The sequence below is a fragment of the Lepisma saccharinum genome, chromosome 13 (assembly GCF_977018435.1).
Source record: "Lepisma saccharinum chromosome 13, izLepSacc3.1, whole genome shotgun sequence".
NCBI classification, from domain to species: Eukaryota; Metazoa; Arthropoda; class Insecta; order Zygentoma; family Lepismatidae; genus Lepisma; species Lepisma saccharinum.
Window position 1 is genome coordinate 48,107,473 of NC_139241.1, and position 27,197 is coordinate 48,134,669.

Below are 27,197 nucleotides of genomic sequence, written 5' to 3' on the forward strand. Positions count from 1 at the left end.
GAATTCGGGTCTGTTGTATGGAACACTGACTGTATAGTACAGACTACAAAAATAGAGCGAGTACAATCAAAGATGTTACGTTATATGAAGTATAGACTTGAAGGTATTTATCCCAAATTTGATTCGTACAGTAATCTAATAGAGGAGCTCCGAATGCACAGGCTTGACGATCGAAGGACAGTGCGCGACCTGCTGCTGCTCTGGAAAATATATAATGGAAAACTTCGCTCTCCTCTTTGGATCTCACAATTTAAATTACGCGTTCCTAACAATAAGACGCGACCCAATCATCAAACCTTTTTTGTGAATAGAGCGCGAACAAACATTGTCAAGAAATCCCCTATCTGGAGAATGAGTATTCTCTACAATGCCTTGGAAAAGCGTAACAAAAATATTGATTTGTTCTCTATGCCATATATACAATTTAAAAACTGTGTAATGAAAACAATATCAAATAACAGTCACTGAAGCATGTATAAAAACCTGTATCTCTGAACTCTCTAACTGGGCGCCAGCCTGTTGAGTTCATTATTGAAAATAAATACTACGTACAGTCATGGACACTTCTGGGTTGTAACGATTCCATTGTAAGTTAATGGAATTGTTATAACCCAGAAGTGTCCGTGACTGTGCGTACTTATATATCCATTTGCAAAAAAAAAGTACTCTGCTTTACGGGGAGTTTCTTCTAGTATATTGCAGATCTCTTGCTTATAGGTTAGATTAGGTGGTTATGTTGGCAGTTACAGATGTGTGGGTAATGTCTGTCAACTATTTCAAACAACGCCAATTCATCACGGTTGTTAATGGTCCAGGAACTCATATATTCTAATAGATTCTATTGGGTTTCGGTTTCGCAGAATTTAAATTCGGTCCAAGTTGCGTACTGCTTCATTGAAGAAGGTTCCTCTATCGTATTTAAATTAATCCGGGAAAAAGTTTCGTGGACCGAATCGAAATACTTGAAACATAAAGATGTTCTTTACGATCTAAAACCCAATGATACTTGCTGATTTTCTCTCCCGAACGGAAATTGAAGTAATTTACAATTCCGGGACCTTAACACTCTCCCCTCACCCACCCTGAGATTTGCTAAAGATCCAGGTGCTACGCCCCTTGTGGGTACCTACTTAAATGTTATTTACCACGGCTACAGATATCTTAATCTCAGGGGGATAGGTTCTTTATTCGAGAATTCCAAATAAGAAAGCGTTTTATAGCCAAGAGGATATAGTTAAATGCGGATCTATATTCTGAAACTATATATAATACAGAGAAAATCTATAGCGAAGCTTGTATATACATTGAAATATATAATAAATATATGTATAATCGATAGGAAATCTTCTTCTTTTCTTCTTATCTTTGATTTGCGAAAAGGCTTCTTCTTCTATTCTTCCTTCTAATTTGGGAAAAGGCTTCTTTTTCTTTTCTTCCTTCTATTTTTTGGTAAAAGACTTCTTCTTCTTTCATCAATTTCTTCTATTATAAAATATGGAAAGGCTCGTTCTTCTTTCATCAATTTCTTCTATAAGAAATAAAGGCTTCTTCTTCTTTCGTCAATTTCTTCTATGACAAAATATATGAATGGCTTCTTCTTTCTTCAATTTCCACTTCTTTTCTTTGGTAAAAGGATAATCTTCTTTTTCTTTCTTCTACCCTTTATGACAATCTCTTTCTTCTATTTACAAAAAATAGTCATCCCCTTTTATTCATCGCTGTTTCTTATTTCCTTTTATTCATATCAATTCTTATTTCTTCTTTCAGCAGCAATTCTTATTATCTTCTATATTCCGATGAGATATTCTTATATTCTCGATAAATTCTTCTATTTATTCTTTCCACAGCAAATTCTTATTTCTTCTATTCTTCTTTGCCACTGGAAAAAGTCTCATTTCTCTCATTTATCGCAAATATTCTCTTTACCATATCTTTTCTCAATAATATAGACAAATCATTATGCTGCATTCCTTGTAGATAATTGAACCAAAGCTATAGAGGATTTTTAGGAGCGTCTAATCTGACAATAGCGCCTCCTCCTAAAACAACAACCAAGGGAAATAACCAGGATCGCTAACAACAAGCGCTGCCGATGGCCCAGTGCGACTAATAAAGAGCGCAACCGTAAAGTGCTTCGGGGCGTGTAATTTGACAACAGCGCCACCGGGGACAAACAACCAAAACATGGTGACGTTCTCCTCGCCAGAGAATCAAGAAGAGAATACATTTCTGAATTCGTTCGCTTACTTAATAACTTTCCTAAACGTTTCATATGCGGCCATATTCTTAATTATTTTAATTTACTATATACAACATTCTATTTATTTCTTTTATAGTATTTGGACTCTTCTTTTATATATTTCTCAATTTACTATAATATATATAATCCCTCTTCTCCGCTCTAAGTTTTTTTATAATTTCCTTTGCTCCTCTTTATATAGCGTGCTGCCATCTCTCGTCGATTCCGAGAAACCATTCCTCCTTGCAACTTTCATTGTCTCATCGAAACTGGCACGTGACACAGGGAACCATACATTCTAATGGGTTCTATTGTATTTCGTAACACGACCGGAACTTTTCTTCTCGCACAATTTAAATTCGGCCCATCTTGCGTATTATTTAATTTCAATACGGAACTTGGACTCTATTGAAACTGATCCGGAAAAAATATTCCTGAACCGTATTTCAATTGATCCGGAGAAAAAAGGTTCCTGGGCGGTATTTAAATTCACCCGAAGAAAGGTTCGTGTGCCGAATTGAAATAATTTACAAATAAAAATGTTCTTTACGGTCCAGAACCCATTTACGGTTGCTGATTTTCTCTCCTGGACCGGAATTGAATTTATTTCCGGACCTTTTAACAACCCTGCAATTCATCCTTCCACGAGGCAATTAGTAGGACGTCCTTAGTTGGGAAGACATTTCACTGAAATATCCAACTGCATAGGCCAGTCACTAAAATTGTGCTGTTTTCATCCATTAAAATATCCATAGTTCCTGAGTTGGAAGACCTGAATCAGGAATAAATCGTGTAAGAAGAGGGACTTCACAGCTTTCACTTTTCACAACACGTAAAACTAAACTCCCTGGCACAAGAGACCCTTTGAGGACCAGGTCCCGTCCCCCACTTCGAGACCAGAATCCGCTAAATTTCTTTTCAAGTGTCCGCACGATGCTGGATCAACATCGACATATTTTGTAGCTCCCACAAAACATTAAATCCATGACCGCCAAAGACCCTGCCTGAGAAATGTTCAGGATCATTTACAGTATAGCAAACTTGTCATAAGCAGAGGAAAAAAGAGAGACAGAAATACAGCGAGAAAGTAATAAAAAGAGATGTAGAACACATGAATGAGAAAGAAAAAGGAACAGAGGAAGAAAGAAACGGAGAGAAAGAGAATCAGAGGAAGAATGAAAGAGAAACAGAGGGAGAAATAAAGAAAACAGAAATACAGAAATCACAGAGAAAGCAAGAGAGAAACAGAGGAAGGATAAAGGAAAATAAACAGAGAAAAAGAAAGATACAGAGAGAGAGAGAGTGAGATGAAGAAAGAAAGAGAAGCAGAAGGAGAAAGAATGACATAGAAACAGAGGGAAAGAGGAACAAAAGAAAGGAGGATAGAGACACGAGGAAGAAAAGAAATGAAAAAGAGACAGAGATTAAAAAGAAAGAAAAGAAGATAAATTCAAAGACAGAGAAGCATAGGAAAGAAGGAAGAAAGATTACGTAGGAAAAGGAAAGGAAGATAAACAGGAAGAAACAGAGTGAGTGAGAAACAGCAGACGCAAGAAAAGATGAAGAAAGGGAGAAAGAAAGAGTGAGGAAGAGGGAAAGAAAGTAAAATAATGTAAAACTTAGAAAAATGGAAGTGATGAGTGTCACTTGCTTGCCTTCTGTCTGAAAGCCACCTTAAAATAGTAAAAATATTCATGTTTTTTGTAAATCTACTGCTTTAAATACATTTTTGTTAACCCACTATTGTTGTTGCAAATACTCTCTCTGCTGAAGCACCCATTCTATTTTTTTATTCAAACAAACAAGAATGATTCAGTCAAAGAATAAATTAGTCCCCATGAAACTGTACCCAAGAAACCTTCCTTAGTATTCAACTGCATACAAATGTTCATTTGTCATTTCTCATCAATCATATCTTTTATATTATCTTACATTTTGATGCCCGGCTATACTCTTTATTAGTTATTGTTTCATGCCAAGGAGCATGAGGTTGGGAAGATATAACACATAGCTACTAAAGGTTGCTTCTATTGTCTGTGGAGTTTATCAACTGCAAATATTACCATGTTAATCGTTGACAATTCTTATGCAATTCTTTACATACAAACTGACTCCTTTAATTGTTTCAAGTCTCTAGGATAGCTTAACACATAACAAAAGAAAATAAATTGTTATGCGAGTAACACTTGCTTCAACAACTCTTGTAACAATTTATAATCATCTGCCAAGGTTAACCTCGTGTATTGCTTTGGGTAAATTGAAACTTTATTGGTCGACATTTTCTTTTGTGGAATGTTTGTATTGATTCTAAGGAAAATATTGTATTCTATTTAAATCTTCCACTAGTTGGTTATTCTGAAAGTTTTTGCAACGTTTAGTCGACCAGTATGAAGTTGTTGCTCGACAATCTTTGAAAAAAATTGTTGTGCATGATTTCACTTATGTGTCAGTGGTATGCCTGTGATTTTCCAAATGTTGGGTTTCGTATTCCTTTTTAGCAGTCAACCCTCCATTTGCCATCTTTTACTGCCTTTAACGTTCTTTTTTTTTCTTTTTTTTTTTTAGAAATGATGTGCCAAATGAGGGGGGTTACGACCCCTCCAACCCCTTTGGGCAATTCAAAACTGACAATATTTGATCTTCATATTTTCTTGTTTAGAAATGAGTCATGTTTCCATCGTTGGGCATGTAGTGAATTTTGCTTTTGCAGGCTTTTATAGAATCATCAATACCATTGAAACTGTAAAGCCTAGATATATGAAGCAAGAATCTTTCTAATGAGGAGTGCATGTCATAGTATTATAACAATATATGTCAATCACTTGCTTAGATGACATAATTTAGCATACAATTGTGAGTCTTATTTGTTAAGTAAGTACTTTCAGAGAATTCTTATCAAAGGAAAAGTTTAATTCCTCAATGCTTGCTTTAGACAAGAGATTCGAGGTTGGAAATCCGTAAAGAAAACTTGTAAATCTGTTACTACTTGCATTGATGTGTCTGCGCGTGTTGGTCGTCTCGGGAAACTGCGTTTGAATCCACACCTTTACGCCGGGGAACCAAATCTCTAATCTGGGAATCTTTCCTTGGGCCCCCGGGAAAAAAAGAATCGAAAATCAAGTAGAAAATTATGAAATAATGTCTTGTTATAATTTTGAGTTAATTCTGGAAAGTTTCCAAAATAGTGGAAAATTTTCTTAACCAAGTGTGAAAGTGTAGGTGGCAGCGCAAAATCAAATGTGTGTAAGATGTTCCAGAAGAGTGTAAACCCAGTTCATCTTGAAATTTCAACGTATGCGCTGGGGCCTATAGATTGCCAGATACCGAAATAAATGGATCCCTGACAGGTTCCCCGATTATAATCATGGAAACCATGGTGTATTTGCGAGGTTTAAATAACAGCTATTTTAATTCTATAATTTTATTTTCGTACAAAAATAGAAGAAAATATATTCATGCATTGTATACATTTACATATTACATCTAACAGCGATTACTTATATTTACAATTATGCCTTTACATGTATGTACAATATTTTACATTCTTTGACAACCATACATATTATCGAGTGACTATGCTATAGGCACATAGTAGGTGTTAATTTCATGAAGTACACAGGCTAACATATTCTCTATCTAACAGAGAAAGACAGTGAGCTTTTACTTAAGTAGTTGATGAATTAAAAAAATAACATACGTGTATAGAGAAACGTAGAGAAAATGATTTTCCTATCACTAGAAATATCACTGTTATTTGTACAAAGTATGTGGCTACATGGGCACCCTGCAAAAATTTGAAATTTTATGTTAAGGTCATCTTACAGTGCTTGCTGGACGCGTAACAATTTGAAAAATGTTGGTGCTGCGTTTGGTTTATTTTGAAGAATTTGAAAAAGAAGCAAGTGTTCGCAAATTAAAATTTTGATTTGAAACAAGATATACTTCCACAGCATGCATTGTAAACTGTGACCATTTCCTTTCGTAATACATCTTGTATACTACGCATGCCCAAGAGGTTGCCTGTACATGCAACTTCCTCAAGGTTTCTATAGTTCATAGAGACTGTTGGAAATATGACAGTCGAATTAGCGAGACTGTCAAAACTCACTCTGTAAACTGACAGGAAGATATTGCACAATGTTCACTTCTATGTAATATTCATCGTGTGAAGTGACATTAAAGTCTGTTGGATTTAGATTTAATCTTGAACTTTCATTTGTCATTTGTTGGAGATACAAGAAGTATTAGTTCATTGATGCGGTCGAACGTGTGGTGATTACGTGATTTAGTTCCGCGATCATAACTTGTGCATTCAGTGGTTAGATAGCACTGCATATCTGTGTTTCTGTCATATTAACATTTGAGAGTACGATCTGACAAACCCTTTCCTTTCACACCACTAATCGTGTGTTGTAATGCAAAGGATACAAATGCAATTTCCACGCCTGGGCAGAGTGGAAAAGAGAATATTCGCAAGACCGCCACGCCGGATGTTGTGGACACACCCAAGTGAAAACTTGAACTGTAAAAATGGTTCGCAGGTTGTTTGAAAAGCGTCTTTTCAGTGTGGCCATTATATGGTTTCTGTGCTGGGAGTTAAGTGGTCCTTGTCTCCAACTGAGTGCAGTGGTTGTTTCACAAAGAAAGGGTTTTTTGTACTGCGCGTGTGACACGCCTTCGTGTCTTGAAAGACCGAATTTCCATCGGAATGCTCCTTTAAAAGGAAGGAACTGTTTATTCAGTTCTTCAAGAGCTCGGGTAGGGAGGTTAATGGAGTTGTGACGTCAACTGGGAGGGCAGGGCTGTTTAGTCGATCAGTCTACTCCCTTAGTACTTCCATACAAAACAGAGAAACTAGATAAACTAACGTACTTTATTCTACTCGTAGGTGCAAAATTTTGACTATTTGACTTTTTTCATTCCTTTGTACTGAAACGCGAGCTTTAGTGTTATTTTTGACGTTATTTTTGCCTGAAAATGTTACTTTGGTTCTCTTACCAGTACACTTTAAACGGTAATAATATCTTGTTTTATAAGTACCCCTTCACCAATTTCATCTAACCACCAGTCATCATCGTCGTCGGGGTTATTTAAAAGTAACACAAAAATAATATTAATAAATCAAGTCAGCAAGTGTGCCATCGACTTTAACAAGTTCATGTTCATCCAATAAGTTCAACGTTACTAATTCGTCTGTATCTTAGATGGCACAGTTCTAACAAAAGGATTTTGAAAATTGTTGTTTGTTTTCGTTTTATGTGTTATTTGTGTTGTTTTTCGTTCTGTGTTACATCTTTCATCTTTAACAACCCTTGTTCCTCTTCAGTATTTATTTACTTACTATTTCAAGTTTCTATGTTTGCTATATATATATATATATATATATATATATACAGGGTGACTGGTAATTAGATGTATTCCCTGAAAGGGGTTAAAGTAGAGACAATTTGCAATATATTTGACCATATGATACCCCGTCCGAAAATTAGTAGTTTTCGAGATAATCGAATTTCAATTGTTTTTTTTTAAAATGACAATTTTCCACATAAAAAGATGAATTGAGAAAAAACTGTTCATTGTATGGAACTTATTTCAGCGTTTGCTGATAGCTAACAAATAAGTGGTTAGTTGAAAAAAAAGTTTTTCCCAAATAACAATCACATGTAAGTAACGGGTGGGTCTAAACTTACAAGTGATGATAAAAAATTGCACTCTTAGTTTACTTGGCAACGTATTAATAAAAAAAATGGTATGACACGAAGCGAACAAATTACGTAAATTACTTCCTTGATTCATCAGCTATCCAACAAGGTACAAATGTTGCTGACATTCACATTTGTGTACAAGAAATAACACTTGATTCATCTTCATGTGAATGGAATCAATGAACAATACAATTAAAGAACATTACACGTCTTGCTCAAAGTGGGCACCTCCGTTACGAATGCAGGCACGCAGGTTTTTACGGGTCATTTGGTCTCGTAACTCGTGATGTGATGGTGGCCTTGACGTGTTGACCAGCTGTTAAGATCCTCTTCCTGAGCTCTTCTTGCGAGTTTACCGGTGCCTTGTCATGTGGCTCCAAATGTAAAAGTCGCAAGGCGTCAAATCGGGGGATCGAGCCGGCCAGGGAATCGGTCCGCCTCGGCCAATCCATTTCTTTGGGTAATTTTCATCCAGCCACTGTCGCACGCCCAGGCAGGAGTATGGATGGGCGTAATCAACAATCATTTCATCGAGCCATTTTTCCTGCCCCAAATCTTAAATGGCATCACTTATGAACATTTTTTGCGGAACGGGATGGCAATGTTGTTGGAGGATGTGCCTCTAGCTACAAGACGTGACATGATTTACCAGCATGATGACTGCCCAGCTCGATCCCCCGATCAATTTGACGCCTTGCGACTTTTACATTTGGAGCCACATGACAAGGCACCGGTAAACTCGCAAGAAGAGCTCAGGGAGAGGATCTTAACAGCTGGTCAACACGTCAAGGCCACCATCACATCACGAGTTACGAGACCAAATGACCCGTAAAAACCTGCGTGCCTGCATTCGTAACGGAGGTGCCCACTTTGAGCAAGACGTGTAATGTTCTTTAATTGTATTGTTCATTGATTCCATTCATATGAAGATGAATGAAGTATTATTTCTTGTACACAAATGTGAATGTCAGCAACATTTGTACCTTGTTAGATAGCTGATGAATCAAGGAAGTAATTTACGTAATTTGTATGCTTCGTGTCATACCATTTTTTTTTATTAATACGTTGCCAAGTAAACTAAGAGTGCAATTTTTTATCATCACTTGTAAGTTTAGACCCACCCGTTACTTACATGTGATTGTTATTTGGGAAAAACTTTTTTTTTCAACTAACCACTTATTTGTTAGCTATCAGCAAACGCTGAAATAAGTTCCATACAATGAGCAGTTTTTTCTCAATTCAACTTTTTATGTGGAATATTGTCATTTTTTTCAAAAACAATTGAAACTCGATTATCTCGAAAACTATTAATTTTCCGACGGGGTATCATATGGTCAAATTTATTGCAAATTGTCTCTACTTTAACCCCTTTCAGGGAATACATCTAATTACCAGTCACCCTGTATATATTCTCTCGCTTCTTCCCCTTCTCTCGTGACTTTTGACAGTGTTGCACAATTTTTCAACGCAAGAACACGAGAACAATGATCGCAAGCAAGCAGCTGATCGCATGGCCGACGTTCCTTCTACAGCGCCACAGGAGCATTCTAATCTTGGCTAAGCTGAATATCCTTTTTTCAGAAGTGCGCCCCCCTCCGTTCTAGTCAAATTTTAGTGCCTAAATTTTCCATTGTAGCTCCCACTCGTACTTTCTAGCCTTTTATTTCCATTTTTAATGCTATTTTTGCCATTTATTTGATTTTTTCAATGTCTACTTTATCTCATTGACGCTTATTATTGTTTAGTTCCACACATTCGGATGGTTTCAGTGCATGTATTTAACATAATATTACTACTCCTACACTCTCCATATTCCTATACTCTGTTCGGGGAATCTCTGGAGCGAGCGAACGAAATCAAGTCTCTGCGCAAGTGCTGACTCGAGATGGCTCGACCAATGAACTCGTAGGAGGGGAAATGATTGCAGCTACTAAAGCCTGTTCGGCAAAAGAACAAACTTCAAAATTCTATATTTGTCTTTTCCGCTGAACCAATCGGCTTGGTCTAGTTGCCGTGGTTAGGGGAAATCCTCGTGGTATTCTGCGTTTGCCAAATTTTGCGTTTAGAGTCGTTTCTGAGACATGTGGCACCCCCAACAAGGCCAAGCACGGCAAAGCCTAATGGTTGCTGCCGCGTAGCAAGCGAATGGGTCTCCGATTCCCTGCCTCTCCATGAAATGCAAACCAAGGGTGCATGTTGACAGCAAAAGGTGTCGAGTACGGTTGGAATAACATCAGGCGTGTAGCATCACCGCTTTCCCCCCCCCCCTTGAATCTCCCACAACTGGAGGCGAAAAGTGTGGGTTTCCTGAAGTTTGTTCTTTGGCTGGTTGGGCTTTAGCCATTTGCAGCCGTGCTGTCTGCGTTGCTCCGCCAGATCCCTCTCTCCCCTTCTCTTCCGCTATGTGCGGCTTTGCTTTACAGGTTCCAGATACAGAGATCTACAACACAGTCTCTTGAACAACGGTTATACTGCACCGTGACCCTTAGCATTGATGATATGGGACGGCAGGAAACTATAACAGACCGTGCGCTCACCGTTACACATGACGCTTCGGTACTGCAACACCCAAAACTTGATCACAGTTGAACTTCTTTCGGCCTTTCACCTGCGTCTGATGAACATCCTCTTCTTCCCCTTCCCTTCCTCGGAGCGAGGGTCCGTCGCTTGCCGGCTGAGCTTGCAGTCGAGGAGGAAGGAGGCCACCAGGGGGAGCCTGCACTTGCCCTTCACTTTGGGCTTCCTGGTGGCGTAGATGAGCAGCTTGTAGTACCCGCACTTCATTGGTGGGACGATCACGAAGCGGACCTCTGTTGGCGTCTCGTCCTTACCCACGATACCCTGAAAATAAGAAAACAACTTCAGTGCTAGTTGCTGTTTCGTCAGAATCGGCGGTTCAAGGTCAAACTTCTTTCTCCTTTGTTAAAGGCGTGGCAACTATTTTTTGTTATTTAACGTGAGTTATTTAATGCAATTGATGAAGGAAGGCTCGCAAAGAACGTCCATGCCGGGACTCGAACCCGGGACCCCTGGGGTAGCAACACGCTCTACTAACCACTCCACCACGGAAGTCGGTCGAAACCAATTGAATTTTTATTTCTAACTTGATTATTTTACCTTGCTTGGGCTGATCCTAACGAATAAATTGAGCTGATGGAACAAACACTATAATAAATAAACACACAAAAAAACACTTGCCCAGGGTTCGATCTTGGAACATTTGGCTTCCTAGCGCGTAACACTCGCCACTCCACCACGGAGGCAGACTCCAATTGAATCTGTCCTCGCGTATCAATAAAAAGTGTCTATATAATATTTCACCACACCGGAATGTACAATATTTCATTGTAACTCTAATATCTGTGCCCAAAGAATTACATGCCTGTAATTACATGCTTAATTTTTTAATCGCTGTTATAAGTTGTAACGTGAGGTATTTTAACCAACAAGACTATTAATAATTATTAATTTAGATTATAATTAACAAGGAGAGGGCACGGCTTTGGAAATTGAGTTTGGGACGGGACTTCGTGTGGTGGTAGGGTCGGTGCACACTACTATTGATATGCCAAGCGCGCATAGCCAGCCATTTCCGAGAAAAATAGCTTCAAAGTTTCGAAGCATTCCACAAGAGGCAAAGATACTGTCTGATTGCCAAGCAGCCCGCTGGAGCGCTGGTAGCATGCAAATTTCACGCGCCAAAGTTTCTGGATTTGATTCCCGTTCGATTGCCCCTATTGTTTGTATTAACTTGATCAACTATTTATTGAATTTCATTTAATAATTTATTGAAATAAAGATGAAATAGATTAGCCTATCCGTGCAAAATGTGGACTTAAAAGTCAAGCAACATCATAGTAGACTAACACACTGCATTTGTGTATGTCTGTTATCTGAAGAAAGGAAAAGTTGCATTAATTATTATAGCATAACACCAGCGGCGGCGCCAGGGTTAATCATATATGGGTGCTGGGGGTGGGGGGTGGAGTGAAATTAGGGGGTGCGATGTTGAAAATAAAGAAAATATGAACACGCATGCAATCTTTAGCCATTACATCAAATACCAATCAAGTTTCAGTAGATACCTATGGCAAAATCCGAATGAAAGTGAAAAATAGTGGCGACTTCCTTCATTTTTACTTGATTGTAGCACAACGATATGTTTGGACTTTTTAAAGGGACAGTTTGTTCAAGGGAGGCTAAACGACATACGTTAACGTCCGGAATATTTTTCAGAGGGGGGTAGGTAAAGGAAGCTTATTTTTTCCCTTAAGAGTGTTGCCCGCTCAAATAAAAGACTCATGAAATTTGAAGTTATCACGTTGCTCCTATAATAACATAAATATCTGCCGCCAGTACAGGAAAGTAAACGCGGCTTCCCTTTCAGAGTGGGACAAATCTTGCCTGTTGTATACAATAACAGCGGTCTCACTTCAGTACTTAACATTCGGCGCTCAATATGACGACGACGTTGAACATGCGTTTTGAAAAAGGGGTGCTGAAGCGGGTGCGGATGAAAATTAGGAGGCGCGGAAGCACCCCTTTGCACCCCCCTAGGCCGCAACTGCTTAACACATTTACATTTTAGCTCGTAATTTTCAGTAATTAGCAACATTATTAGCAATTAGTTTTGCATTGAATGACTGGAGAACATGAAATAATTGTATTTTATAGTTTAAGTTTGTTCAAAACTGACATTCTTGCATGGGCATTGCTTTATGAATTATCCACCAGTGGCCAACACTGCTTTTTCTTTTATGACATCACGTCTGACTAAAACTGCCCTTTCTTCTTCTATTTCAGGATGTTGGCAACAATGTTTTGATGGTGTGATCCCTGCCTCTCTCCAAGAGTAACGTGAGTAGCAGATATTCTTTTTACCCACTGGGTGATATTTAGAATAATCAATTCTGTTGCTGTTGTATTAGTTTATATTTCTTTGGAGTGAAACCCTGATTTTACATATTACTCTATTAGTTATTAATTTTGTATTAATATTAGACCCTCTTATGGGAACACAAAACGTGTTGCAAGCAAACGTGCCTCGAGATGGAGACCTGAGAAATCACGACTCCTCGATACCTTTCCTGTACTGTGACATTATGAGATATTCTTATATAGTTCGCTACATACAATTTCCCAATTTTATTCTGGTATTACAGGGTGATTCTTATAGAACCGGCCCGACAAAATGAGCTGTAATATAAAATGTACCTTGTAGATATCAACGTAACGTACCTTGGATAGTGTGCCGTTGATTGTGATCAGAGTATGTGTTGAAAATGTCCGCCGTTTTCAAGAAGGCACGCCTCCTCCAGCGTTTGCATATTCGCCGTGACTCGCGGACATTTTCAACACATGCTCTGATCACAATCAACGGCACACTATCCAAGGTACGCCATGCATGACTTACGTTAATATCTACATGGTACATTTTACATTACAGCTCGTTTTGTCGCGCCGGTTCTACAAGAATCACCCTGTATTGCCCGTATTTGACAATAAATACAAAGTGAAACTTGAAAGGGTAAAACTGGTCCATCTCGATCGGTGGGAGATTTAGGGGTGGTGCCGAGAAGAGCCGAGACTTCACTTTGTAAATGGCACCTACAATTTCCCAAGCAGCTGCCTCGGTAGCGTTAGTCTGAGCTGTGGTTTCCCGAAGACAATACTTGTCAGGACCCAACATACGACTCGCACTTGTCTCGGTATCGCCTCGAGTCTCGAAATACGTAATATAAAATACGAGGGTCACAGCAAAAGTCATGGCAAGTATTTTTTTCCACGATAAGGCGGGTCAGGAAAAAAATTGTAAAATATACAATTGGAAGGTCACGATATGTGCTAACGTTAATGAATTTTGAACAACAGAGAGATCTGTATCAGGATAGAGAAAAATACAAAATACGCGCAGTCACAGGTCGTCCTGAACGTTGCTCGGCGGTTGCTTCTCTTCCATGCCCGAATGTTGCTGCCCACCTTGCAACAGTTCGGTACAGCAGAGCATCATTTCCTAAAGCTTCCACAAGCTCAGCATGACATTCTCTCGCAATCCTTCCACGGAAACTGCTATTTTCAGATAAGAACGCTGTTCATGCCGGGCCACATTCATCCTGCACGACTATTAAACACGCACTGACTTCCCACTTCGCTCAGTTCAATGTCTTGGCAGTAGTGTTGCCCACGAGACGAGACTTTGGCCTGTCTCGTCTCGTGGAGTCTCGTGGAAATGCTGTCTCGTCTCGAAAATATTCGTTTGTCTTATGACACATGGTCAATCTCGTCTCGTCTCGAATTTTTAAAAGCCTGTCCCGTCTCGTCCCGTGGGCAACACTACTTGGCAGCCACTGCCATCTAGTAGCGTCAGAATACATTGCATGTGACGGGGTCTCCACTGTATATTTTAATTTTTTTTTGCCTGACCCGCATTATCGTGGAAACAAATTATTGCCATGACTTTTGCTGTAACCCTCGTACATTGCTTATACAGCGTATAGAAAAGCCCAGCCGTACACTGGATCCGACACGACGTGACTCAAGACGAGTCACAAAGCGACACGACTAGTTAGTCTGTTTGTTAGCTAAAACCTGATCGCAGATTTCGTCCATGTAGTACGCAATAGGTCTAGGTCTATCTTTTATAAGTTGGGAAGCGACTAAAGATACATTATAACAGTTTAGAGCAAAATCAATGTACGAGTGTATTATTAAATGTCGTACTTCGAGCAGATTGAACACAAAACATGTTTTGCACATTAATCTGGTAATCCAGATTTTCTGTTTCGGCGATCTCCTGTGTCAGAATATAATCACGTTTAATTTGGGATTAATTAAAAATATCGCCGCCATGTTACTGTCCCCCAGTTCGGAAATTTTGGGGTGAATTTGCCTCCATTTCCGGAGTCTGTGGCTAAATTGAATGGATTCACGCATGCGCAGATAGTTTTCTCGCAAGCTGCTCCTTGCGAGACCAAATCCCCCAGACATTCGTTGTTTTGTCGCAAACCGTCGCCACGTGACTTGAGTCAAATATCCGTCCGGTGTGCTGCCACCCTAAGGGGATCATTTGCCCCTTAGTGATACAATACTATTTAACGCCTCGTTTCGATGGTAGATCCCTCGAACAGCGAAATTTTATTCTGAATGTATGAAAGCACGCAGCACATTCTTGAAATTGCAACTTTGTAATTAATATATATATATATATATATACCGGGTGGTCCAAAAGTCCCGAAACTGTCACATATCGTGAGAAATACACATCGAATCGGAAAACAAACGAAAAAATACGTGTTTAATAAGTGAAGGAAAGCTATTCAATGATATCACACTTGATTTCCCACCCCCGCCCCTTGGAAGGGGTTCTACCATATACTCTATTGAAAGGTCTTGACGTGCAGATTCCGAATCTGCAATCGCTTTCACTCTATATTCCTTTCCCGGATTCTCTGGAGTAAGAAAACGCGAACGCGTTCTGTGCGCATATTGAAGGGTGTGCGCCTCGTCCAATGAACGCGCGGAGGGGAGGGGGCATCCAAGGGAAGGGGCTCATTCGCGGTCCAGTAGTTCCGTAGTAAACATGTCAGCTCGCAAGTCTAGGGGAACTCTGCATTCAGGAGAGTGCCTCATAGTGTTGAATGTGTTCGAGAACAACTTGTTTGAAAAGTTTAAAACACATGGCTTTGTTTTTTTTTACAAATGTTTAAAACGAAGTGTTTGAAACATGTTTTTCAGACTTGTTTAAAACACATTTTGATACATGATGTTTCATAGTTTGTGGTTATTTGCATGTTTTTTGAAAATGTATGTTTAAATTTGTTTTAGTTCTTTTCTGTTCTTCGTAGCATCAAAAGACAAATAAACGTGCAATATTGTTTGTTATTTGTGTAAAACAATACACTGGCCATTGTTAAGAATAAAAGAAGAAATTGGCAGCAGAAAGCGTTTTGCTTTACAGCCGTTACACCGCGCAGCACTTCGTTGCTTTCATCAGGCACCCTTCCCCACCTAGTCTGGCCCCGCCCACAAGCTTTCCCCTCAGCGCGTCGCTACTCCAGAGAATCCGGAAAAGCAGTATAGCTCAATTAGGGTCAGAGCGTCCCTTCGAATTTTTTTTGGGTTTTATGATTATTTTTTTTTTAAATCGCCATATCTTCGTTCCTAATTGAGCTAGGAGGATGGTTGATAGCTCGTTGGACTCGAAATGAAGTCCTCTTTCCGATTCTACTATACACAATGGGGGTTTCCATTTAAAATTTCACAGTTGCCCCCCGCCCCACCCCCAGGGGGCAGGAGTGGGGAATCAAGTGTGATATCATTGAATAGCTTTCTTTCACTTATTAAACACGTATTTTTTCGTTTTCCGATTCGATGTGTATTTCTCACGATATGTGACCGTTCCGGGACTTTTGGACCACCTGGTATATAACATGACACGACAGCGAAAGCAAACATGAAGGTCCATCAGAAAGAATTCTAAACAGATGTAACTTTTCAGAGTTTGGAAAAATCTTAGTTGTTTTTCGAAGTCAGAGAAATTTATGAAAAGGGCCTGAGGTCCTACTAATCCCAATCGTTACTGGTCCTCACCTTGATGTCTATTTCGTGTCCGTCGGCGTCGAAGAGCTGGATGAGGGTGAGCAGCTCGAACTTCTTCTCGAAGATCACGACCCGCTTGCTTCCCCAGAGGACGATCATGGCGGGAGTGTGGTTGGAGTGGTTCAGCTGCATATTGAAGAAGTTCTGCGTCAGCCCCCAGGGAACGTCGTTGTGGGGCCATGGCTGCATGTACTTCCTCACCTACAAGTAAACAGTTTTTAAGCATTTTTTCAGTATTTGGAAAGTTTCTTTCTAAATGTAATCGAGATGCAGTTATTTTGCTCAATAAGTAATTCAGTTACAGCTGCCATTGCTTTCAAAAGTAACCATATTTACTTTCTTCTACAAGTGTGGCTATCGAAAGTTAACAATAATTTTCATGAGAATATACGGGACGAACATTAGTAAACCCTTATATACTTGAAAAATATTACATCAGAGGTGCAAAAATGGTCGGTAAACTTAAGTTTTACATCTTGATCTGTAACTTATCAGTTTTTTTATTAAAAGATTAGTCAGTAAAGTCATTATTTTTTGTGATTTGGGACTCTTTGTTATTGTTGCTGCAATTGGGGGGGGTGAGGGATGTTGGATACTTTCCAGTAAGGTGACAGGTTTGGTCAAGTTCATTTATAGTTATGTCGGACCCTGTGGCGAGTGGTTAGCACATAGCTCGAATCCCGCTCGGGCTTGGTTGTTTGTGAATGTCCATTTATCATTTCATCACTCATCCCCATCTTCGCAAATTAGCCAAGACGCACAAAACGCTAAGTAAAATAAACTAAATCAATCAATCAATCAATCATGTATAGTTATAACAGGCTTTATTTTTTCTAACCTGGCATTGACTTCATAATTAGTAGATAATTTATATATTCCGGTGTGATGGCTAGGTCTTCTTTTCCGATTTGTATCTTATTCATCGATTTGTTACCAAGTCACTTTTGTTTCGAGTTCATTGACTGCCCTTCCCCTCTAAATACGTTCTAGTTCAAAAAAACATTGTTGTGACTTCAGTGCTGATTAGGGCTGAGCCGATACCGATATTCTTACCGATACCCACCGATACCGATACTTGAAAATTGCAATATATAAAACTTGTTCAAAATATTGATCAATATTAGTGTGTAAATATTCTTAGTTAATTATACGCATCAATTTGCTTTAGAATATTCCGAAATTACATCAGAATATGAAAATAAATGTTATGTAATCACAAAATCCAGATTTTCATGCACAATTGCTGCAAATTAAAAAAGAAAGAAAGTTTGAATTTTGCATAATTTCCAGGATAATAAGATTCTGCGAAAGTGTCACTCAGCATTCTTTGCGGACTCCGTGAAGGACCGAAATGCGATGAAAGTATCGGCTGGTATCGGTAAATGAATTTCAACCGATACTTTCTGATACCGATGCTTCGACAGCCCTAGTGCTGATATCATGTTGTGGTCCATGACGAGTGATGACGTGGCACTCGAAAAAGATACTCTCCAAGGGTCTTGTTGTTATGAGACGGCATTAGTGGATCTGTTAAAGAGCATTGGAATGCTTGTATTGTTGCCATGGCGTCGGGTATACGAGTATTTAGCTAGAGTAAGATTACTTTCGTAACATCTCCAGTTGTTCTGCATTTGCAGCTTGGGAGCGAGTCAGAACTCCCGAAAACACCAATAAACAACTGAGCCGCAGACATCATCTCAACCTAGCACCAATCGGTAACTCTCTTGCTCACGCTCTAAGCTGTTGGTAGGCTCGCTAGCTGGAGTAGTACGATCAACTGGAGACGTTCCCAAAATAATCTGACTCTAATTTACCTTGAGTGCATCCACAAGAAAGGTGACCACGTGGTCCAGGTTGGAGTCCTCGAGGATGTCGATCTCTGGTTTCGCGTAGATCTTGAGGAAGAACTGGACCTCGGAGGGAGGGGCGATGAGGAAGCTGGCCACCAGGCGGGTTTCTCGCATTTGGCAGAATACGTATTGATTGTGGCTGTCGCTTTCCACCTAGGAAGAGAGAGAGAATGTTTAAGTGTGATTTCTTAAGTGAGTCCGTTGACAAACAGGTCCAGGACCACCAATGTTAAATGCAGAAACATTCCTCAGCGAAGGGTGGGAGGAGGGGGGACATCAACCTTCATGGGGGAATGTCATAGACATCAAATTACAATAGCACTGAAACAATTCTAATCTTTTTTAATCGCCCTTTACTTCTGATATGCAATTAAATTAAGTGTAATTAGGTTCAATTAATTATAACATTACTTCCTTTCCAGTTTGCAAAACGGACGATAATTTAAATTCGTTCATTAATTTGACTTTTAATTCTAAAGACGACTGAAACAATTATTATAAATACAAAAAAAGGTACGTTCTATGATAAATTAAAGTGAATGAATGAAAGTCAAAGTAAACGTGGTTTCCAATGTCTTATCTATTGTCCAAATGGCCTGCCAGGTTTCTGAAATTACTTTTTGTGGGGTACTTCATAATTTCCGTGGGGATTTTTTCCCCGGGCCACCCCTGAATTCATCACTGAGCACCATATCTCCTGAAAAATGTTTCAGAGAGATTCTCTGTGCAGACAGGGACGTAGCAATTATGTGTGTTTGGGTGGGCCAAATTTGTGGGCGGGTGTTTATTTAGTACCTTCATTTGTTTATTGTGCCGCTCGAACGCGTGCCCGCGTATCGGCTGGAACCATGCAGCTTGCCGGTGAAATTGGATGTGCGTAGCTCTTCAATTCAAGCGTATCGATTTATTATAACTATTTTAATTAAAATATTTCACAAATAGAAGTAATGGCGTCCTTTTGTCAGAAAATATGTTGGAAATGTTTTCCTTGTTCTGTCACACATGTTTGAGAAAGCTCACTTAGAAATCGCTTCCTCACACTTCTGCACGAGTTTCATTTCACATAGGAATCGTACATATTTTATTGTACGAAAGTGTACTTAATGTTACAACATTATAACAACACTAATTGAAGACCCCGGTGCAAGAACCAGACAGCTCCAAATTATAAAAGTTTTCAGGAGACACAAAAAACTGAATAAAAGAATGAAGTGTCGAAGAAGTAAGGGGTATTCACGTGTAATAGCTAGTACATATTGAAGTATGCGGTCTCCATAGCAACTGCTGCACGCCGCCGAGTGGCCGAACACTGAACTATAGCCACTGCAAAAACCAAACTGCTCCAGGAGCTGTCTGCGATGATGCGCCGGCAGAAACACGCCAGACAACTCTCCTTTTCCATTCCTACTACGCAACAAATCTGTGGAGCTGTCTGGTTCTTTCACCTGGGTCTTCAATTACACTTATCTCTCAACACTGATCGGCTTATCACTTATCACTTTAAAAAACTACACGGAAGCGAATACAAAGCTTTCTTCAACACGACACATCCACACGTATGAGAGCGAACACTGGCATTCACGGCAGACAGAGAGGTGCCACTTTCCGAAGATATGGGACCTGTTCTCGATAACATATTGTTGATCAGAGTTAGCTCTATTACAGCGTTCCGCATTTTGTTAAACGAAGATAAACTTGCAGAAATCCCGGCTTGGAAAGCTACCAAGTGGCCTATGCACTTGCTGTAGAATTGAGGGGATGTGTACATCCGATTTCCCCGGCAAGCGGCGTAGTTTCAACTGCTACACGGGCACGCGTTCAAGCGGCACAATAACTAAATAAAGGGCACTGTCTATTATTAATGCCGATAACAGCACAAGCTAACATACAGTACTGTGTTGAAACAGTAAATCTTAATACTAAGAGTCAGTTGCATTATCCTCGATTGGTTGATTAAATGCAATGTTTTTCTTTGTTGTAAAAAGTGTTGGTGTAGAATTGATTGCTCCACACAATAAAATATGTACATGTTAAACACATATAAGTAATATAAAAAGTAGGGCTGAGTCAATACAGAACCGATATCGATTCTCTTACCGATACTTGAAAATTGCAATAATAATAATTTGTTCAAAATATTGATCAATATTGGTATGTAAATATTCTCCTCCATGCATCATTTTACCAAGAAGTTTGCTTCAGAATATTCAAGAATTGCATCAGAATATTAAAATATATATTATGTAATCACAAAATACAGTTTTTTCCGTAAAAAAAATTGGTGCAGAAGAAAAAGAAATTTTGAATTCTGCATAATTTTCCAAGATGATTACACTCCGCGAAAGTGTCGTCCTGCATTTTTGCGCACTTCGTGAAAGACCAAAATGTCGGGAAAGTATCTGCTGGTATCGGTAGATGAATTTCAGCCGATACTTTCCGGTATCGACTCAGACCTAATAAAAACAATAATATATGAAATGAATCCGTTAAGAACTATTGCTAAATGACAGTCTCAGTCGTTGTTTTTATTTATCTACATTTCGAACCAGTTTGTAAAGAAATCCATTTACCTGTCCTTTCGCCGCAAACTTTGCATAATGTCTAGTATAGTTGCATAGTTGTATGATGTTAAAAATATCCGATTTAATAAGGGTGTACACATGGACGTCCGCAGGATTTTTTCCAGGGAGGGGCAAGGAACCAGGGGGCAAACAAGGCACATTTTACCGAATAATAGTGTTGTTCCCTTAAGAAATATTGCCTAAATTTAAATTTATCATATTCATGCAATTATTAACACATTATTGTGTCTGAAATGAAATGATATGTGAAAAATATATAATTTTTAGTTTACTTTTATTTTCCCGGGGGCACGGCCCCCATTGCCCCCCCTTCCGGACGCCCATGGATGTACACAACAGTCATAATTTCCAGAAATAGTCTCGTTTGCGATGTCGTTACTAGCATTTACCTTTCTGGCGTGTAGTACCTGTAAATTAATAGTCTCGAGGATGTTTAAATATTCATAAAACCAGTCTCATATGGAGTTTCAAAAGTATTCAGAACTTAATTTGAATATGTGTGTGTGTGTGTGTGTTTGTACGTATAACTTGATATTGAGTTTATGCTTTAAGTCCGCTTTATCCACAGAGACTAATCGGGACTTGACCTAAAGTTTAAAGTGTGATCCGCTGAACCACTATCTGCCTCCACCGGGTATCGAACCCGGTACACCTTAATATTGCTGATAAATTTTATGTTGCTTTCTACATACATAATAAAAATATTCAATACATAATATATTAAACACATACAATTTAGCTGTCTGTCATATGCAGTTTCATTAATCCATAGTAGTTTGCACATATAAAACTGGACGTTAATTAGGTCCGTGGCAAAAATCCATTATTTATTTTGTTTACTCAGATTCCTAAGTCTACGTATGATACACCAATACACCTCAAAATCCGAAACTTCAAAAGGTTTAGGTAAACCTTTAATTTGTTGTTTGCATTTCTGGCGATTTCCAGCCAGTTACGATACCCATAGAGCGGGCTATGCAATACGTGAGACGCTTCCCACAATCGCCACAGATGGAAGCACTTACCGCATCCGTTCGGTAGAACTTGTATTTGTAGCGAACGGGCTCTGGAGCGTCAATCTGGACCTCAACTTGCTCTCTCACCAACAGAGGGCACTCGGATCGGCGCCCCAGTCGCAGGCCGTACTCGAAGAAGAACGACGTCACTTTTGGCAGAGAGTTGAACTGCTCCAGGGTAATTGGACGTGGAAGAAGCTGCCACCTATTTGGAGAAGAAATAAACCATAATTTGCGGTGTGCGTTTCTGGCGATTTTCCAGCCAGTCACGATACCATGAGCGGCTAGCGCAGTGGCGTACACTGAGTCCAAGATATGTGCTATCTCACTATGTCCTAGACTGTGAATAAAAATAAGTTTACCAACAGAAATCAGGTTGGCAACCCATAGGGAATCAGGTTGCCAACTCATAGGAAATCAGGTTGTCAACTCATAGGAAATCAGGTTGCGAACTCATAGGAAATCAGGTTGCCGACTCACAAGAAATCAGGTTGCCGACTCACAAGAAATCAGGTTGCCGACTCACAAGAAATCAGGTTGCGAACTCACAAGAAATCAGGCTGCCAACTCACAAGAAATCTAGCTAGCCTAGAATATACGCTCCTGGGCTAGCGATAGCTACAGCAACTTGAAGATATATGCTAAGAGCATACCTGCCTAACTTATTCACCAGGAGCTTCTAGGCTAGCTAGGCCAGGGGCGATTCCTCCATGTAGGAAGTGAGGAACTTCCTACAATTCATTTATACTTGCTTTTAGTTCTCTACTTTTTTAGGAGTTTAATAATAATAATGCGCATTATAAAATTATGAGCCCAATGTATGTACAATTGAGTAAATTAGCTACTGTCAAGAGTTGACTGGTACCGCTCGTTCCAGCCGCAGCGCCCAAGACGATGGACACACACGCTTTTTGTCGCTTTGCTGCCCCCCCGAGGAACCTCGCTGGGATCACCAGAAACAGATGGGTGAGGAGTGGGAAAGGGGCAGCGAGGAACCATCGAGGGTATCCTACATTCAGTGGTGCCAACCCCATCAAAATTGTACTAAATCTTGCACAGTTTGATCTTCGTTGGCACCTAACATTCAAAATGCAATACATAGTACAAGAGATATGTCTAATTGTAATCGAACGAATTTTTCACACCTTCCTCGGTTTACCATAATTTCTTCCTACACTCCAAAAAAGCCGCGAGTCGCCACTGAGCAATGCTACCTGTGAAGCCCAGAGATTAAAATACACAGGAGGAATAAAAAGTTTGCATTAGAATGCTAATTTCAATAAGAGCATGTTGATGCTTCAGGAGTTGGAAACCTGATTTCGTAGGAGTCTGCAAGCTGTTTCCCGTTGTCATGGCAACGTTTCTTCCTTGAAGACGCCGAGAATGAAGGTAAATTATTTGTGGGTGTGGGGGAGGGGGTCATTAAGTTAATATAAAACTTGGAAATATCACACAAATAGTACTGTTTGGGTTAGATTAGTGTATGTATTATTATTTGTGTTATCGAAAGAACAGCGAGAGACATTGCTACACGGTGGTCGACTCCATTCCACTGTAGTCCAGTGTCAGTGTACATTAATAGTGTATATAATCTGTCCAGTGTTTAAATAAGAAACGCAACATTTATGGTCCTCCGGGCCGGAATAGTTTACCAAGTGAACAATCTCTGTGAGATATGACGTGTTACGCATCACAACAAACGTCTCAACTCTCCCGCCATGGAAAGAACGAGTGTTTTCGCGCGGTATCGAAGTGACTTTGTAACTTTGTATGCAGTGTTCCAGTTACAGATGTGTACTGACATTCGTACTTAGGTCAATATATGGTTGCATCTTATGTGCTCAATCGTAGAACTTTCTGTGTCACAGTGCGTATTACGTGTAATTTTCAATCACAACGGTCATGGACGTCCGCAGGATTTTTCCAGGGAGGGGGCAAACGAAGGCAAATTTTCCCCCAAAATAGTGTTGTTCCCTAAAAAACATTGCTTAAATTTGAATTTATGGTGTTCATGCAATAATTAACACATATTATTGTGGCTAAAATGAAATTATATGTGTGAAATACATATTTTTTGGTTGACTTTCATTTTCCAGGGGAGGGCCACGGCCCCCCTTGCCCCCCCTTCCGGACGCCCATGACAACGGTTACGCGTGTGGTTTGAACAGACATTCCGTATCGTTATCGTGCGTACGTCGAATGTTTTGTTAGAAGACCGAGTTATACACGGTAGTATTCAGTGGACAATAAGTTATCTGTTACGATAACTCAACACGGGACTGAGTATCATAAATTTGGACAGTTTCGAGCATCCACTACAGTATACTGCTGTCGGCTGAAGTGACGTCATCGCCAACACCCAGGGAAGCTTCAGATCAAGGTCAGTACTTAGCTAGGCTCGCACCATATTTTGTTTACTCTTTCCTCACGTACTATTTCCTACATATCTTGCCCTCTTTCCTTCGCGATGGATGAAGAAGAGAAAAGAGTGCTGATACGTAAGAGAGCTGGATTTAGGGGCCAGTTAACACGAAAGTAGATGGTATCCCCGCCAACGTCAATCTCTATTTAATATTCGCAATTAATTTGCACGTACTTATAACTAATTGGCACGGGTTTTAATTAATTTGCATGTACTTAGAATTCATTTGCAAGTACTTAGAATACTTTACATTTATGTATTTGCATGTTTATAACTTTTATGAATATATAATTATTTATTTTATGAAAAATATGTATATAGAAGGTAATTAGAGGTACTAAACGCTATGCATATGGTTTTATATTCATTACTGCAAAGTATGTAAAGTATAAAATGTTAATATTAATGTTTATAATATTGAAAATAAGAGTTTATGGTTTATGAACCGCTATGAAAGGTGGTAATGGGTGTAGGTACAGGTCCAATTACGAAAAGAAGACGGTCCCGGTATTTGAACCCGCGATATGTAATATTATTAATTAGTACTATGTAATAATTGCATTATATTATGAAACACGGTGGTCTCACACGCTAGACAGAATACGGTCTCCGAATCTCAACTCCGCTCTGACGGTAGACAGAGAGAATGAATTAATATTCCGCGCAGGTAGAGGAGAAAGGAATTTGGGGAGTGTGCGTTCAAGGTCAAATGACGTCACAACGTCAGAACAAAGAAGGAACCTAATTCACCAATCATAGATCGCGTAGGTAGGTTTTCAGAACCGGTTTTTTCAAGGTTAACCAGTACGCAAGAACAGGAGAAAGGTATGCAATGCCGTAGGGCAGGGGAGGGATTCAACCAGACAACAAAGGATGTCTGAGAATGCGCAGCAATGGTCAAATCTCTGAAGCTATGCGTCGCTTGTAGAACCGGTTTCCGCCGCCAATTAATATTCCGCTCAGGGTTGCCCTAAGGCACACGACGCTTTAGCGAGGTTTTTGGATACCCAATTAGATTGGAGCGAGAACTTTACTTTGAACAAGGAGAACGAAGCGTAGGGGTTTATTATATGTACTAGGAAAAAGGGAGACCTATCAGGGACTGGGCCTACAGTTTTCACTATTTGCTTTTATCACGGGGTATCGAACCTAAGACCTTTTAATTATTGATTTAGGTAGTAAATGTATGTTACTGTGTGCTATTTAATATATTATCGAGTTTATTTTTTACCAAACTTTGACTTTGTCAAACATTTTTCCAGCTTATTTTTATTTTTATTCAAATAACACAATTTCATCTATTCAGGCAACATTTTTTAGTTATATTTTCGACACACAAAGACATTTTTTTAACTTTTAACTTATTATTTTACAACTTTATGTTAATTTTTACCAAAATAACACTATTTATACTATTCAGGCAACATTTTTTCATTAAATTTTGGATTCACAAAGACATTTTTCATTAAATTTTGGATTCACAAAGACATTTTTTCAACTTTTAATTTATTATTTTACAACTTTATGTTAATTTTACAAAATAACACTATTTATACTATTCAGGCAACCTTTTTTAATTAATTTTGGATTCACAAAGACATTTTTTTCAACTTTTAACTTATTATTTTACAACTTTATGTTAATTTTTACCAAAATAACACTATTTATACTATTCAGGAAAGACTTTTAGTTATATTTTCGACACACAAAGTGTGTTTTTTCAACTTCTATCTGTTAATTTCACAAGTTTAGGCTTATTATTACCAAAATAATACAATTCAATCTGTTCAGGAAAGACTTTTAGTTATATTTTCGACACACAAAGTGTGTTTTTTCAACTTCTATCTGTTAATTTCACAAGTTTATGCTTATTATTACCAAAATAATACAATTCAATCTGTTCAGGAAAGACTTTTAGTTATATTTTCGACACACAAAGACATTTTTTTCAACTTTTAACTTATTATTTTACTATTTTATGTTAATTTTTACCAAAATAACACTATTTATACTATTCAGGCAACATTTTATATTAAATTTTGGATTCACAAAGACATTTTTTTCAACTTTTAACTTATTATTTTACAACTTTATGTTAATTTTTTATCAAAATAACACTATTTATACTATTCAGGAAAGACTTTTAGTTATATTTTCGACACACAAAGACATTTTTTTCAACTTTTAACTTATTATTTTACAACTTTATGTTAATTTTTTATCAAAATAACACTATTTATACTATTCAGGAAAGACTTTTAGTTATATTTTCGACACACAAAGTGTGTTTTTTTAACTTCTATCTGTTAATTTCACAAGTTTAGGCTTATTATTACCAAAATAATACAATTCAATCTGTTCAGGAAAGACTTTTAGTTATATTTTCGACACACAAAGTGTGTTTTTCAACTTCTATCTGTTTATTTCACAAGTTTAGGCTTATTATTACCAAAATAATACAATTCAATCTGTTCAGGAAAGACTTTTAGTTACATTTTCGACACACAAAGTGTGTGTTCTCAACTGCTATCTGTTTATTTCACAAGTCTAGGCTTATTATTACCAAAATAACACAATTCAATCTGTTCATGAAAGACTTGTACTTACATTTTCGACACACAAAGTGTGTGTTCTCAACTTCTATTTGTTTATTTCACAAGTTTAGGCTTATTATTACTCAAATAACACAATTTCATCTATTCAGGATATTTTGTATTTACAAAGAGATTTTTTCAACTTTTAATTTATTATTTACAAGTTTATGCCTATTTTTTTACTCAAATAA

General features: G+C 38.6%; 1 protein-coding gene across 1 annotated transcript in view; it reads right to left on the minus strand.

Annotated features, from left to right (window-relative positions):
• Window positions 1–10,212: 10,212 nt before the first annotated feature.
• LOC145996947 (uncharacterized) overlaps window positions 10,213–27,197 on the minus strand; it is a 151,219-nt gene continuing 134,234 nt past the window's right edge. Inside the window, exons 5-8 of the mRNA XM_083133533.1 lie at window positions 22,000–22,195; window positions 18,357–18,545; window positions 16,534–16,743; window positions 10,213–10,785 (exon numbers count right to left, since the gene is read on the minus strand). Of these exons, the coding sequence (XP_082989659.1) occupies window positions 10,549–10,785; window positions 16,534–16,743; window positions 18,357–18,545; window positions 22,000–22,195 (832 nt within the window). The 3' untranslated portion in view covers window positions 10,213–10,548. The remainder of the gene's footprint in view (window positions 10,786–16,533; window positions 16,744–18,356; window positions 18,546–21,999; window positions 22,196–27,197) is intronic.